Here is a 16,104-nt window from a genome sequence, read left to right on the forward strand (position 1 = left end):
TTTCTTTATTTATCCACTGTGCAACAGCTTCAATAGGAGAGATTGAGGGAGCCCTTGGATGATTCCTGGGGTACCTAGGACTGAATGATCTTCTTACCATCTGCATGTAGGGAGAGGGTGTCTTGACTGTGATAGCTAGGTATTGGCTCCCTTACCTCTTCAGCCTTTCAGTCACTCAAGCCCTATCCTTTAGGTTACAGCTTCCCATCTATGCCTTTCAGATTAACAAGAGGTGCACCCCAGTTCGAGTTCGCTGGAGGTGTTCCCCTGTGATATCCAACCACAGACGCTAGGTACTCTGATATCCCTGATCCTCTGCTTCCACAGAAGCATTGTACCCCAGTTTACTTAGTTCTATCTTGTCACCACTCCAGTATAATGACCAGCCCTTATCAAACAAAAGAAGGCTTATTTAAGAAAGAGTAGAGGCTTCAGCAGAAACTAGAGGGATGGAAACAAATGGTTACAATACAAAATAAAATGAGAACTAGGATCTACTCTTATTAATGGCTACTGTTCCTATTTAATTAAGTAGCTTTATTAGTTCAGACTGTTGCAGAACTGGCTGATTTCCCAGGATCCAGTCTTTCATGAAACACTCCCACTCAACAAGATGTCTCCTCAGTGAATAGATGCAGTGTGTCTTTCTTCACCTTGATATACTGAAAGTCTTGTCTTTATTCACAGACAAGGCAATCACCTATCTATTCCTTTTTACCTTCAAGTGGTTTTGCCAGGACCATAAGGCATATTTTCCATTGTATAGGGAGCCTACACACCTAGCTCATCTTTGTGGATTAGTGCTGTTCCTGTGATTTTTTTCTAGGTGCCTAAAAGTTAGGTGCCATGATACTCAGCATTGCAACGCCTAAGACCTTTCTATTTCTGCTGCCATATTTGAGAGAGGCTTCTAATTTACTAAAGGTTGTATTAGTTGTAGCACGTGTCACTTGCTTCCTGTCTCAACAGCTCTAGTCTTTGTGAACCTTTCCTTGTCCTCTTGTCAAGACTGGAATGTTTCTGACTTGGGATGAATTCCAATTTCAGGTTTTAAAAATAGCAGCCCAAAACCAAAATACATGTTCAAAAGCTTTATCTGAAAGTGACAGAAATCCTACAATGTGAGCATACAGACTGCTGGCACTCTAGATTTCATTAATTCCTTTTTTGCTAGCTTTCCATGGGTACTCTGCTTTCCATGGGCTTTTTCATGCAAAGGCTTGCAGCATTTTATGCTAATGATAAGAAAAAAATCCAAGTACAGGTCATGTTAGGTAACACTCAACATATTCTTCCAGACCTACAGGCAGTAGTGCAAGAATCTCTTTATTTATATCTGTTCCATTTTTCTTTCCAAGGAAGACTTAATCTGGTTGACAATCACATCTGTTCCTTAAAGGATATGTTTGGTAAAATAAATGGCAACTATATTATCATTAGGCAGGGATTCTTGAGGTTTTAAAACTCAGTTATCTAGTGATTATTTTGCAGAAATGCCTGAAACCTGATGAATACTAGTGCCTAAATATGAAAAAAGGTAACATTCTTTACTAAAGGAACAGTTCCCTACACAGTCTCTTTAACTATCAGGAATTAAAATTTCAAACCAATTACTTTTCAATGTCACATGAAGCATCTCTTCTTACCATATGGCGACCCTCCCCCGCCTACTGCTACTTCACACTTTAATAGCATCTTTTGGGTCAGATACTTGGCTGGTGTAAATCAACACAGGTCCATTGAAGCTGGTTGACGATCTAGCTGTACTTTCAATGATCTGCCAACATGAATTCTTACAACTGTCTGAAATTAGGTAGCATTACCTCAGGTGTTTTTACATGAGTAATCTGAGCTGCAGAGAGGGCAAATGACTTATTTAAGGCACACTGCAAATCTCCATCTTTGTAATCAAATTATAACAAGAATATTCATGTTTAAGTGTCTAAAATTAAGTACATATATAATGTGGGTTTTTTTTTTTTTGTTTAACTACCCGTACACTTAAAGTTTGGTGTAAAAGGAGCTGGGGCCTATAAAGTTCCCCCTGGGAGCTACTGGTGGTTTATGGTGGATGTATTTAAGAACCCAACGACAAAAACTGCCTCTCCAATTAGTTTCCTTTCATAGTTAGAATGGCTTTAGAGTCAGCATCAAAAGACTGCAGCAGTATTTTACTTCCCAATTGTCCTAGTCAGGAACATTACTTGATTGACAATATAAAGTTAAAAACATCCAAAAAAAATTCATATGACCCTTCAACAAATAGTTAAAAGAAAAAGGCATCCCCAGGAGCTGGTGCACTTATTATTAAAGGGACAGCCAACGTAAAATTTCTTTAAAACCTCGACTAACTGTTACTAATAACATAGCAGACTTACATGCTTTATCTTTTACCATATGCAACTAATGTCTTACATGTCACTCAACTTAGACAATGAATCCACACTAGATAACTTCATCTTTTGCTTGCTGGTTTCCCTATCTGGTTCTCATGTATTAGCATAACATTGTTTGGGATTCCTAGAGGAATGTTCAACTGCATTGATAAAATTATGAAGACCTTTCTCTTCATTTAAAGCTTCATAACTATTTTATGGTTTTCTCTGGTATTGTGCTGTGCACTGTTTCTAGCTCCCATCATTATTTGATGACCAACAGTAAAAAGCTCTCATTCCTAGAGCTCTACAAGCCTGCAATACATTGAAGTGATTCACTGAAAACCTACACTTTTTAAATCCACATTGTTGATAAAATGTATTTTGATGAACTAGATAATTCTTCTCTTCCCCTGGGTATCCTTAATGCTGCTGAAAAAGAGTTTGTTTTCCTTATTTTTAGATCAACCATCAGCTTCCTCCACTTCAAGATGATTAAGTTTTCCAGAGCTGGTCTGCAGGGCTTTACCAGCATCTGTCTGACTGGTGCTGCATCTAAATCCTGGCTTTCTAAAACAAGACATTCAGTTCTGTCAATTTAGAAGTGTAGTGACCTTGGACATCCAACAAAATCTCGCATTTAAAGAATCAGACTATAGACACTCCTCAGTGACTCTCATCTTAGAGCCATCTTTGCTTGGCCAAGATGGCTGCCACAATGGATTCTTTGACAGTTTTAGGAGTCCTTCCTCCCCCTCTGAAAGAAAAATTTAGGAATTGTCAATGTTTATACAAGAAAAAACCTACTGCCCCCTCTTAAAGTTTTCGTCAGCCAGAGGTAATTACTCAAGGGTACTATCTTGGATTCCCTTCATAGTCCTTGAGATATATTTGAAGAATCAGATGCTTTGGGGGACAGAGTACTGTTACACCAGTTTAAATTTACCATAGTTCATTTGCTTCAGTGGATTTATGCTTAGAGTTAAGCATGTGCTTACAGGAATTGCTGAACTGAACCCCAAGTAAGGGCACACTGGTTTTAAGGTAAAAAATTCTATTCAATAAGACAGTTTGTCAGAGGGGAATCTATTTTAAAGATAGAAGAGACCGTGATGATCATGCTAGTTTGACTACCTGCATGGAGCTGGTTGGGGAATCTTTTTGAAAAAACATTTTTTTGTTGGAAAATTCATCAGACCTAAACTTTTCCTGTAAAGGGGCAGTTTTGATGAAACTCTCATCAGGAAGGTTTCTTAGGTTCAGGATGGAATTTCTAGAAATGTCAATGGTTCTGACCCTTATCAAGGATGCAGGAGATATGAAGAACCCTGCTCTGCCTGTTCAGAGGAGATTTGAACCTAGTGCTTCTCACCTGCAATGTGGCACTCTCAGCATTGGGCTACAGGGTATTCTGGTGTGGGACTCCCTTAATTGCTTGCTGGAGCTGTTCTGCTCTGTATTAATTAAATATTGTTTATGCCATAAAAGACTGACTCTATGGCCCAGTCGCTGAATCATTCAGCTGAGATGTGGGAGACAAGATTCCAGACCCTGCTCCACTGAATATTTATTTAATGTTTATTTAACTATTTATACAAACAGGTCCACCAGAGACTGAGAGAGAACCCCTACCCCAGTTAGTCAATGGGTGGGTGATTAACACACTTAATCTTTGCAGTCACCTGTTTGTACTTTCTTCAGGCAATCACCCTGGTGTAGTTCTCAAACCCTTGACTACTCTGAGAGGTAGAGGGTGATTTTCAGCTGACTGCTGGGACTCACACTTACAGCCCCGCACTGATACAAAATTTGCATTTGCAGCTGGTGGGCTCACCCCAGTAATGGTCCGCAGATTTGTAGGGTCTCTACTCACAGCACTAGCCCAAAGGGTGATTGCTGTGTATACACACCTATTCCTGTTTACACGGATGCCCTAAGAAATATGCAGATAACATACATACACCGCTCTGAGGGGTTCCCACCCAGCCCCAGGAAGTCGGGCTCACCAGCAAGCGGACAGAGAGCACTTTGCTACGCGATCATACCCCGGCTGCTCCTAGCGGCAGAAGGCGGGGTTTGCTGCCGGGCAGCCCAGATCTCCTGGGCTGGGCCCTAGGGGCGCTCGGGTCTGTGTGGCCGGGGCCTGGTTGGTTGCTAGGGACGACGGGGCCTGCGGCGCGGATGGCGGCGCTGGAGGGGGACGACGCGGGGGCCGCCCTGGATCACATCATCACCCAGTTCAACACCTACGACGACTACTTGGACTCGCAGATCACCACGCAGGATCTGTTCTACCTGGAGGTGGGCGGGGAGCGGGACAGGCGCCGGCTGCGGGGCCGCCCGGGACTGCACAGCCTGACCCTCCGGGGGCCTGACACAACGCCGCGCCTAGCCGCTGAGCGGCGCAGCCACCCCGATGCAGCCAGTCTCCTTGTGCAGCCCCCTCATGCGGCCCTTTTCGCTGTGTAGCGCCCTCATATAACTTCCCTATACAGCCCGTCTCCCAGTACAGCCCATCCCCCATACGGCCCTCACCCATGATCACTCCTTCCCCCAGTGTAATTATTTTTAATCAAGTGTTTCCCATCAGTGTTGGCAGCCCGAGGTTAGGGTCTCCCAGGACCCGACAGCGTAACTGACTATAAACAAAAGTGAAACTGACTTCATTGATCCTTTATTCATCTGGAGGGAGATGCAAAGTATAAACCAAACATATGTGGTGAGGTGTAAACGGAGTGGCTACAGTTCTTTCACTCCCAAATCTCTGGTGTTAATAGTAACAGGTAAAGAAATTTGCAGCACTTGACTTTACCTTCATCATGTGATGTGCCTTTTACATTTTTGAAATGGTTGCTTGTTTACAGATGTTTTATCTGAAGTTACTTTGTTATTTCTAATATTTATTCCAGTCATCTTTCTATGTCTTATCTGCATTATGGGAATTCTATTGCATGTGGTGTTGCTGTAACTCTGTCAGTCTCAGAGAGAGACAGGATGGGTGAGTTAATATCTTTTACTGGACCAACTTCTGTTGGCCAGAAAGACTAGCTCTTCTGGGCTAGACCTGAAGAAGAGCTCTGTAAGTTTGAAAGCTTCTTTCTCTCACCAACAGAAGTTGGTCTAATAAAAGATATTACCTCACCCACGTTGTATCTCTATGGGAATTCTGCAAATACATAATTTAACAATGGGCTTCAAATTGGTGGACTGTGGGGAATTACTTCTTGTTAGGATAATTTAATAGTGAAACGATTTTTCTTCTTAGTTACATGCTTAACATTAAGCAATAATTTTAAGTAAGCCTATTAATAAACAAATATGGGCCTGATTTTATGCTATGGAAATTCAAGGCAAAACTCCCACTGACTTCAGTGGTGAGAGATCAGGAACTGTTCTGCCATCAATCCAGCATCCCTCTGAAATTACTGGAGTTGTTGGATGTCTTCCTAAGACCCATAATAAAACATGGGGAATAATTTGTATTAACAAAATGTATTTCACAAACCTAACCACTGTGCATATCATCTCACCTGATGTATTTATTTCTTTACCTTTTATTCTCTGCCATGTTTATTCTTAAGTTACCTTTCTTGATCTTTTCCCCCCTCATTTTCTTTCTTTCTCTTTTTGGTCTATGTTGTTTTTCTTCACTACAGTTTTCCTTGTGGAAAAATTAATGTTCTTCCTTTTACATGTCAGAGCAGCATCCCTTCCTTTTGCTAGGTGTGTTTTTGCATTTCCCTTGTTTGTTTTTGCTGAATTTTGTCTCCTGTTTTCACTGAATGCCCCACTCTGTTCATTTGTTCACTCTTCCCTCCTTTCTCCCATGCTTACTCTCCCAAACTATTGAGTGTTTTGTGGCCTGGTGCAGAGTACAAGGATGGTACAGTGGTTAGGACACTAGTCTAGGTCTTGGGAGGTGTTGGTTCAATTCTGTACTCCCCCCACACACACACTTCCTATTTGATCTTGGGCAAGTCACTTAGCATTTCTGTGTTGCTCATCTGCAAAATGGGGATGGTAACACTTCCCTACCTCACAGAGGTGTAATGAGGATAATAAATACATCAAAAGACTGAGATGCTAAGATACTATGGTAATGGGGGCCATATAAGTACCATAGATAGCCGGGTATAAGGACAGAACATATGGACTTGGGAGAGTTACATAAGGTGGAGGGCAATAACTTCATGGTAGAATCAGGGAGGAAGTGATCTAAGAGACCATAAAGAAGAGGACTGATGGGAGAATGAACAACAAAGGCCATGTGAAGAGTCGTGAAATGTGCTAGAAATAAGATGGAAGGATAAGAATTAGGTAAATTCAGCTGGAACAGGGAGTTAAGGGCTCCATCGGGAAGATAATTTTCAAAAATAGGTTTATTGCAAAATTAATAAATCCACCCAGTGGCTCCTCCCCAGTAGAAATATGAAGTTCTTGATTGAGATGCAAAGTAGAAAGAACATGAGACCATTTGACTAGACTGTTTTTTGCTCTTATTGATTGATTAATGGCATATTTGCTTTGAGAATTAGTCATAAGGATTATTCATGTTTATCTTCTGTTTCAGGTGAGTACTAAATCTAACTGCATCTCCACTATCCTTAAAAGTTAGGTCCTTCTGTAGAGAAGGAGCCGTAATGCCTTTTGCGTAGCTATTGGTGGAGAAAACAAACCATCTTTCCGAGTCAGCAGTAGTGCTATCATGAATTTAAGGAAATAATTGAAACACAATCTATCACATTGCCAGTACCAGCTCTTTTGTGAAATCCTAAATTACTTTCTCGGTATCTTCAGTATTTGGTACATGTCATAGTTATGCCCACCTTTCTTGTTTGTTATAAAAGATATGCAAGTTTATTAAAGTTGGGATGGAAAATGTCAGAATACTTCTAGATCAGTAAAAAACAGAGGAGGAGTTAAAGCCTCTTTAAATCCCAAATATGCAGCTCTTTATTTTGTAGTTTTATTAAACTTTCCAAAGTCATTATGAGGAAGTTATTTATACTACTTCTGATTGTGTTTCTTGTTCTTCTAGGCAGTTATTTTCTGAAACCATCAACAATAAAGGAAGCCAGGCTGTGCTTTCATATAAATGTTATCGAGAATTAAATGCTAAAATTTGTGTAGCCCTGATGTTACGATACGGTACAGTTGAGATGGAAAACTGCAGTCTTTTGATGGTTGCCAGTCTAAAGGCGTGAATGGCACTTTGGTGAAATGGTTCCAGCTATTTGAGTACACGCACCATGTTACCTCACCATCATTTTAGGGTGGTCATCAGACCAAGAGAATCTTAGGCAAGGTCAACCCCAGGCATGCTTTGTCAGCATAGCAGTATACTGGTATACTGTGCTGGAGAAGTGCTTCTAGCATGGACGTAACCGACAACTGACTGTGTTGGCAAAAATCCCTAGTTTGGACACAGCTTATACCATAAAGGCTGTGCATTTTGTTGGGATCGCTTACTTCCGTCTCTCACTCCGAGCAACATAAGCTTTACCAACAAAATTGTAGGGGCTTTTGCCAGTACAGCTAGGTTGGTTAGATCTCATCTCATCACACCTCTTGAAGTCTGTAGTGTAGCGGTGGCTTTCGGTAAAAACACTGTAATGGCAGTTTTTCTTCATTCCTTTTCTTTAAAGAAAGATGCCCTCATTAGCATAGCTCCATCTAAACACAGTTTTTTGTACTGAGATAAATATTTTGGTTAGGGCTGTGATGTTTTACTGAAATACTTTTACCAGTGTGGAGACACTTTATGTTGATATAAAGGTGCCTTTTACAGGTATAGTTTATTTCCTTTACTGCATGGGTATAAGCTATACTGGTATAGAACACCTTTTATGCCAATGTAATTGCATCTGAATTAGAGATGGGGTGTTATTGTACCAACTAACTATAGCATTATAGTTAAAGCAAAATAACGCGTGTGTAGACAAGCCCTAAGGACAGTAGTGAAGCTTGTCAAGTTCCGCTTTGTGAACTAGGAATGGGGTGAAAACAAGCATTTTAATGGCCTTTCCACCATGTTTATTCATGAAGCTGAGTGTGAGAGAGAATTAGCCAAAACAATATTTTATTCACTGGCTAACTTCAGGGTGCTGAACTAGTCCAAGAAATCCTTTCATATAAACATCAGTTTTTTTTGTTTGTATGGGCTCTATCTACAGAAGACTTATATGGCAACTGCAGACAGATGTCTGTCTGCAGTTGCAAACTGAGAGGAAACTTTGGGGCTGATTCCTGCAGCAAAGATTTCTGATGTGTAAGATAGCAGCGGACTGATTTCTTAGGGGAAGAAGAGTAGATCTTAACATGTCCAGGACATGTGTAGAATGATTTAGGCTGGAATTTTCAATGGGGCCTGACACAGATTCATCTCAGTTTGCAACTGTAGACAAACATCTGTATTTGTTGCCATACAATGCCTCTATAGTTGAATGATAAACCCTGGCCTCTTTAAAGAGAGTCAGGGCCCAGTCTACCAGTGACAGGCTCCTTTAAGGAGAACAAGCCCATCTTGGACACCGTGTAAGCAGTTAGCGGTGAACTACCATCTAGGCAGTTAACGTTGATAAAAAGTTACCAGAGCTTAGTTGCAGCGAGGTGCTCTAGAGAAACAAGCTCTCAGAAACTCTAGTTGGAGGAGGACGACGAGGGCTGCAGCCTTTTTGCATCACCAAGCTGATAGGTGAAAGGAGTGAGTAAAAAGGGGTGAGCTGGGGAGAAACTGATTGAGGACTCTAGTTAGCCTGAAGCATAGCCCCAGCTCCAGTAGGAGAGCTGTGGCCTCCTTATCTGAAGAGTGTGCATTTGTTTTGCATGGTAACTCATCTTGGGTAGGAGGGCTAGGGACTCCTGAACTTGGGAGAGGATACTTGTTGCCATTGTCCCCACATTGGCCAGAAGGAGGGTTGGATTTGATGGGCCAGTGAGGGATTGGTGGGGAGGGGTTAACAACTGAAACCCCACAAAGGAGGTATCTTGTTCTCAGTTCCTCGATTTGAATAAATCATTGCAATAGGGAAAGAAAGCAGGCAGCAGCTCTGCAAAGTCATGTCACCGGGGGGGGGGAGGAGGTCACCCTCTCACAGGGCCAAAGGTATATAGGTCTCCAAATCTCAGTGACTTTCAGTGGAAGTTGGGCACCTAAATCTGAGCCTTGACCATTTGCTTGCAGTGTATTTGAGAACACTTTGTAAAATCATAAAGAATTTACTGTGTGTTTAGTAAGTGGCTTAAGCCAATCTCAATCGCTTCCAGGTTTGCTTTTGGTAGAGAGCTACTGATTCTCATTTAGCTTTTGAAATCAAAGTAAAACCTGGCAGCATTTTCTGATACTGGAAAAACTGGCAATAATGAATCGGATGGAGGACAAATGTGATATTTCCCTCTGCAGTTTGCCTCTCAGGGTTTATTAGGTGCCCATTCAAAAGGATATGGCCCATCCCTCAAACTGCTGCCTCCTGCCTGGCACTGAACTTACCAACACTTCATAGGCGGTTGGGCTGCTTTCCTGTATAGGTGGTGTCTTTAATGTCTAATCTAGAGCACCTTAAATTCCTGAATTAGATGTCTAAAAAAGAAACAAACCTGAAAGTGGCCTTGCTGCTTGCAGACAATGGCAGAACCAAGTTCTGTGGCTGAGGAAAGAAGGCCTTTTGAAAACCTGACACTTAAGCCGTGTGCTGATCCCACAGCCTACTAGGCTGATCTAAACTGTCTCATGGTTTCCTTGTACTCCATCTTGGTCTACCAGTCTCCATCAATTGTCTGTTGTCTTACATTTATATTGTAAGATCTATGACGCAAGGACCATCTTCTTCTGTGCTTGTACAGTGCCTAGCACGATGGGGTGCTGATCCATGACTTGGGTCCCCAGCCCTAGAATAATACAAATAATTAATAAAATGAGACAGATGAGGAAAGCCTGCAGGCTTTTGGCTGCTCCTGATACTATCTTTTTTCCACTACGTTATGGCATTTTATTAGCATACCAGAGATGGTGATGATATTAAACATCTGCATTGTGGTCTCACAAAAGGATTGAGGTCCAGCTGTGCTGGGTACTCTACAGAATCTGCAGCCTACAACTTGCAGGCATACTGTTGTGTTTGTTGGAGCCCAACTGACTTCAATGGGGCTCTGCGGATGTAGCAGTTTACCTTCACACTCAAAGATTAATTTTTTCTTAAGGTCAGAAGAAACCATTATGGTGACTTTGATCTCTTATCCAACACGTGCCAGAGAATCAACACACGCCATAGAACCATTGTGGTGACTTTGTCTGATCTCCTATCCAATACATGCCATAGAATTTCACACCAGTAATTCCTACATCAAGCCCATAACTTCAGGGGGGCGAGAGCATATCTTAAAAGTTGAACATGGTAGGAATGTGGTCACAGATAAGAGGCAAACAGGCAAATGATTAGGAACAGGCATATAACTCTCAAGCAAATTAATATAGTGAAGAACTGACACATCTTTAGTATGTAAAGTACATGACTTGGTCCCATGATGCTGGTATGATATCATGAAATGATAATGGAGTATGATATAATGAAAAAGGCCAGATTGACTAGTGGAAACCTAGCCTGGATTACACAAAGCCCATGTAGCAGCAATTACTGAATGGTATACTTGACTCTTTTTAGTTTAATATTTCAGAGGATGGAGACGATCATTTTACAGAGCTTCAGAAAGCAAAAATTCAATATTTGAGTGATAACAAGTTGGCAAAGGACCTGCTGCTATATTAAAACATTCTTTACTGGCTTCTCATAGAGGATTTTTGCTTGTGCTTTATGAAAATTTAGTGTCTGAAGTATTTGAGAGCCTTTTAAATTTGTCTTCAAATTTTTTATACATCCATAGGTCCCATCCAGTGCTTTGAGTGTCATCCCTCCTCTTTTAACCTAAAAAGCAGCAGAAGGGGGAAAGCTAATATAGAACTCACTGAGTTCCACCAGTGGGAATTGGAACTTATTATTCCCTCGGGGGAAAGGATTAGCAGAGGCACTGAAGGGTCAGAGGTCTATCAATACATCCAACCCAAGAATCTGTGGGAAATCCCATCCTGTGGTCATTGGAACACCCATATGGAGTGTCTGCTCCGGTGCAGTAGATCCTGAACTCTCCCTACCCCTGGCAGGAAGGTCAGCTGACTGGCTGTGCTGCCATTAACCTCCTGGTATACAGCTGGGATCTTCTGCCAATCTCCAAAGTGAGTAAGGAGCGGTGGCTCAGAGGCTAGTGTGAGAAGCAGCACTAACTTCGATGTGGAATTCCACCTCATATTTTACTTCCCTCTTCTGTTACTCCCTAGTTCTATTTAATTTCCTCCCCCATGCACCATAGAGGAGAAGTATCTTACTTATTGTGACTCAAGTCCAGTATATGAACTGTATGCTAATAGATTGCTTTGGTCTCTTACCACTAGGTGGAAGCATTAGTTCACTTTTGTATTTTGTTTAAAAGTTCATACTCCAGGAAAGGCAGACACACACTGCAGCAGATGTGGGATGGTGACTGTAGTGCTTTACAAAGGTGTATGCTCTTTGGGTCTAACCTATAGCCTTAAATGGAAGTTTTATCTATGTAAGGACTGTATGTTCGGGCTATATACACTTTCATTTTCCTCACAGTTTTTTCCCTTCTAGACCTTACGGATAGATGAGCTTATGAAGCTGCAAGCTCCGCAGAAAAGGGAGCAGCACAATGCACCAAATTAGGGGACATGCCTGCAGTGATAGGAGAACAGCAGCTATGATTCATTCTCACCCTTAGCCACCAATTCTGGATACCCCCTCCATATTGGCACCTCAGTCCTGGGACACTAGAAATGGAGCTGAAGGAGCACTGGGTACTGCATAATCCCCTTTTTGAATGTAAATCACTCCCCAAGTTGTGTATGATCAGACCTGCAGCTCAGATCTTCTTTATGCATCTACAAACAACCCCCAACAGAAGTTTTGGGCATCCAACGATGTAGTGCTTTGTAGCTATGTGTAGAAATGTAAAGTCCAGGGAGCTGTGCAGAGATTGTAGACCACCCCCCGGAATTCTCCTTTTCCCTGCAGGTGGCTGGACAGCTGCATAGATCCTGAGATTTCCATATGTTTAGAGGACTGAACTCCTTGCCATTTCCCAGAGTCCTGTCCCCCCCTCTCCCCCCTCGACCACTCGAGATATTTTAATAGCAGAAATCATCAAAATAAAAAGAACAGCTCAAAGTATGATGTATAAATAGAGTTTTCTCCAAATAGAATGTCTTTTCCCCAAAGCTTTCAGTGAGGCATCAGCAGCTCTTAAACTCTCCCAATGAGTAAATAAATATTTCTAGTTAATTTCTACAGTCAATTTCTTGTGCTGCTTCCAGAGGCTACATTTTTCACATAGTTATAAGGAGGCTGGTGTACATGTAAGGGAATGAAGTGAAAGTGTCAGGTAAAAAAAAATCAGTGATAGAAGGGATGGATGGTAACCTGAAATGAGGTTTACATAACTTTCGTTGCTAGCTTGTGCCTGGCTTGTAAACTTTTAATTTTAGAAGTAAAAACACCCTTTTTTCCAAGAGATTTTTTTTGTTGCTGGTTAAATTGTTTTCTGAAAAACAACTGATTCTTCCTTGCTCCTTCAGAATGAGGAGATGGCTCGCCAGCTGGTGGAGCTGGGATTCCGGGAAGTGGTGAAGTTCTGAAAAGGGAAGAGTTTGAAGCAAGGAAAGCGGCTGCAGAGGCTTCAAGGCTTTCTGAAAGAACCCAGCAAAAGTAAGTGTGTACATTTCATAGAACATCCAAAATGTCAACTGGGGAAAGTGTCACCTTGACTATTTTTTAAGGTCTTTATAATGTGCAGGTTGGGGCAGATCAGAGCATATAATATCTTAAACTTATATGAAGATTAGGGAGTGGAAAAGCTGGAGTAAATTTACTGTAAGGCCACACAATTTAGAACTCCTAATTTCTAAAATATAAATAAAAAATATACACACGTAAGGTGAGTCCATCTACAAAACTGGTGTAGCAAATGATTAAGCCGTATAGATTTTCCCTATTTGCATCCTGATTATATCATGGACTAAAGCAGGGCTGATCTTAAATTAACTGGGAACTCGGTGCAAAAGTTGACTAACTTGTTTCTTGCAGAAAAATCACTTACCCAGAGTGCAAAGGCTGGGACTTCTCAGAGGACGCTAACTGAGTTAGGCTTCCAGGTCCTACTGAATTTCAGTGAAATTTGGGAACCTAACTTTCTGAAGCTCTTTTGAAAATCCCTTTTCTCCCTTTAGTTTCCAGCACCAGTACTTACAGTATGTGTTACCTAACAGGTCCTGCAGTGTAGTGTTGTAATTCTACCATCTAGATTATAAATTTGAGGTAGTCCATTACAGGTCTGCCCATCACCATGAAGTAAACTAACATAGTCAAAGTACAAGGACATATGAGGATAAAAGGCAAGACTAACAAATCTATAGAGAGAGATGGCAAGAGCGTGCTCTTTTATTAGAACATTGATTTTTTCAAATGCTATGGGTAATTGATTTTTGGACATGCTATTCTGCCATCAGTGCACAAGGGGCTTACACAGAAGGGTGCTTTGGAGAAAACAGTTACCACACTAGTGGGCATTATAAAATAATAAAAAGTTGCATTAAAGCTTATAAGAACAATGCATATGCACTCTCCATATGCTAATGGAAAATCAGGTTTAAAAACCATGGTTTTGCTCTGTTATGTGGGATATAAACTGATCCTCAGGATATAGTCCATTTTATTTGGTAATGCAGATGTTTTTCACCAAGTATTTAGACCTTGAAATTAATAAACAAGGACTCATTATTAATATGGAGAACTGCCAATTCTTATTGAACACTTTCCCTCTAGTTGGATGAATACTATAGTGCAAACTAAATGTTCAAAAATCATGTCCCAACATTTCAGGGGTCCTTTTTATAAAATCTGAGATTGCTTCTGTGGGAAGAACCTCTCTATACATTGCTTTCAAACTCCTGGCCAGGAATATGAATGGGAATTAAAGTGAACTTTGTTTTTGAGTGCAATCTCTAGTATCCTCATTGTCTATTTCATGTAAAAGGTTGAGAAAGTTTGAAAAGATGCCTTTAAAGAGATGTCACTTCAGCAACAGTTATACTTGACTGATGCATCAATCTTTTATTTATTCTTTCTATTACAACCCATGGTAACAGGGTGCACCCATACTGTAAGGTCTGAGTAGTACACCACTCTTTGGCTAGTACTTTGCTGTTCTAGGAACAACTCTGGCACAGGGACATGGTCACTGAAAGAGAAGATATGGTCTCAGGGAGGTGGTTCGGGGGAAACCATGCATATTACTGATTGTTTTTTAGGGCCTAAGACTGGAGTTCTATGAGCAGGGTGAACTGGAACTCCTCTCCCTTCAATAGTCCTGGACAAGATCATCTCAGCCAGTCTCTCTCTGAGATCCAGTGGATGTGGATTAGTGGAAAATGTTGTTCCCCGAGTAGCTGTGACATGAGGTCTGGCAGGACAAAGCATGCTGGGGGTTAAAGGGACTACATAAATAGCGTCCTTCCAACAGACAAGGGAGACCTGGAAGGGGATGGTGGTGCTAATCCGTCTCTCCAGGGAGCAGTGGACAAGTAAACGCACTCTTTTTTCTTTCTTATGCGATAGTGTTTTGTTTTTTTTTGTAAAGTCTTGGAGGAGGACCCCTTGGCAGAAGAGCTGATCTAATCTGAAAAGTCTAGAAAACAAAACTTCTAAGAGGAGAAGCTTGGCCACAAGCATGGCTAGATTTTATTTTTTTGCCCTGCCACCTCTGTTACTTAGAGTTGTAAAAGTGCATGCTGCAGTGTGGATACTTGGATACCTGATCATATCATGTACTTGGCCTTTTTTCCTTCTGTTTTGCCTCACTTTCTGTCCATTTGGACAGTTTGTCATTCCTCAGCTTAACCCCTTACTGACCTGTTTTACTTGCATTAAGAAAAAAAATGGAAGCAACAACTCTCTCTGGAATTTGATCAAGTCCTGATGTAGTGCATTAGTTATGTTAAATACCACTTATGCATGATTATGCAATACTGCAGTGTCTACATAGATGTTCATTAGAGATTTCAGAAGTAGGAGAAATTTGAATTAATTACTCCCTAGTTAAAAATTCTTATGGTATTACACTTGAATCTTACTGTACAGCTTAAGTATGCAGTATATAAAGAGAAAATGCTAGTGGACGACAAAGGTTTGGGCTTCCTCGTCTTATGATATTAAATAGAATTATTTAAGGCATTTCCTACACTGATTACTTTCTTATAGGGTAAAGTAGTGCCTTTCTACAGTATTACAAGAAAAAATGTAAATAGACAATTTTGTTATCAAAATGATGGTTAAATAACTCAGCACTATGATGTTTATTCTTGGTAACTTAACCACTTTACTGAAAGGAAAAAGTGGCATATGATAAATTTGCTGCTAGATCATTAGATTGCTTTTATAACTTCTGTGGGTTAAGAGCATCTGTGCTACATACTTACGTAATATTGCATCTGCTCAATCTTGTGGTGTTATACAATAGTTTCCTGGAAGTTTGTAATTATCCCAATCATAGGATAACTTTTTTTTTTTTCAAATGAACTAAGTTCATCTTGTTGCATGTGGAGGAATTAATTCAGGGTTAATAGGGAGATTTTAATGTTAGTGCAAAGACACATGTTTTATGC

At 40.9% G+C, this 16,104-nt stretch overlaps 1 protein-coding gene across 1 annotated transcript in view; it reads left to right on the forward strand.

Annotated features, from left to right (window-relative positions):
• The first annotated feature begins 3,081 nt into the window (after nucleotides 1-3,081).
• CFAP299 (cilia and flagella associated protein 299) overlaps nucleotides 3,082-16,104 on the forward strand; it is a 370,593-nt gene continuing 357,570 nt past the window's right edge. The window contains 4 exon segments of the mRNA XM_067557092.1: nucleotides 3,082-3,213; nucleotides 3,978-4,676; nucleotides 13,021-13,057; nucleotides 13,060-13,150. Of these exon segments, the coding sequence (XP_067413193.1) occupies nucleotides 4,557-4,676; nucleotides 13,021-13,057; nucleotides 13,060-13,150 (248 nt within the window). The 5' untranslated portion in view covers nucleotides 3,082-3,213; nucleotides 3,978-4,556.

The sequence above is a fragment of the Emydura macquarii genome, unplaced genomic scaffold (assembly GCF_026122565.2).
Source record: "Emydura macquarii macquarii isolate MOO-44397 ecotype Brisbane River unplaced genomic scaffold, CSIRO-AGI_Emac_v2 contig_1790, whole genome shotgun sequence".
Taxonomy (NCBI): domain Eukaryota; kingdom Metazoa; phylum Chordata; order Testudines; family Chelidae; genus Emydura; species Emydura macquarii.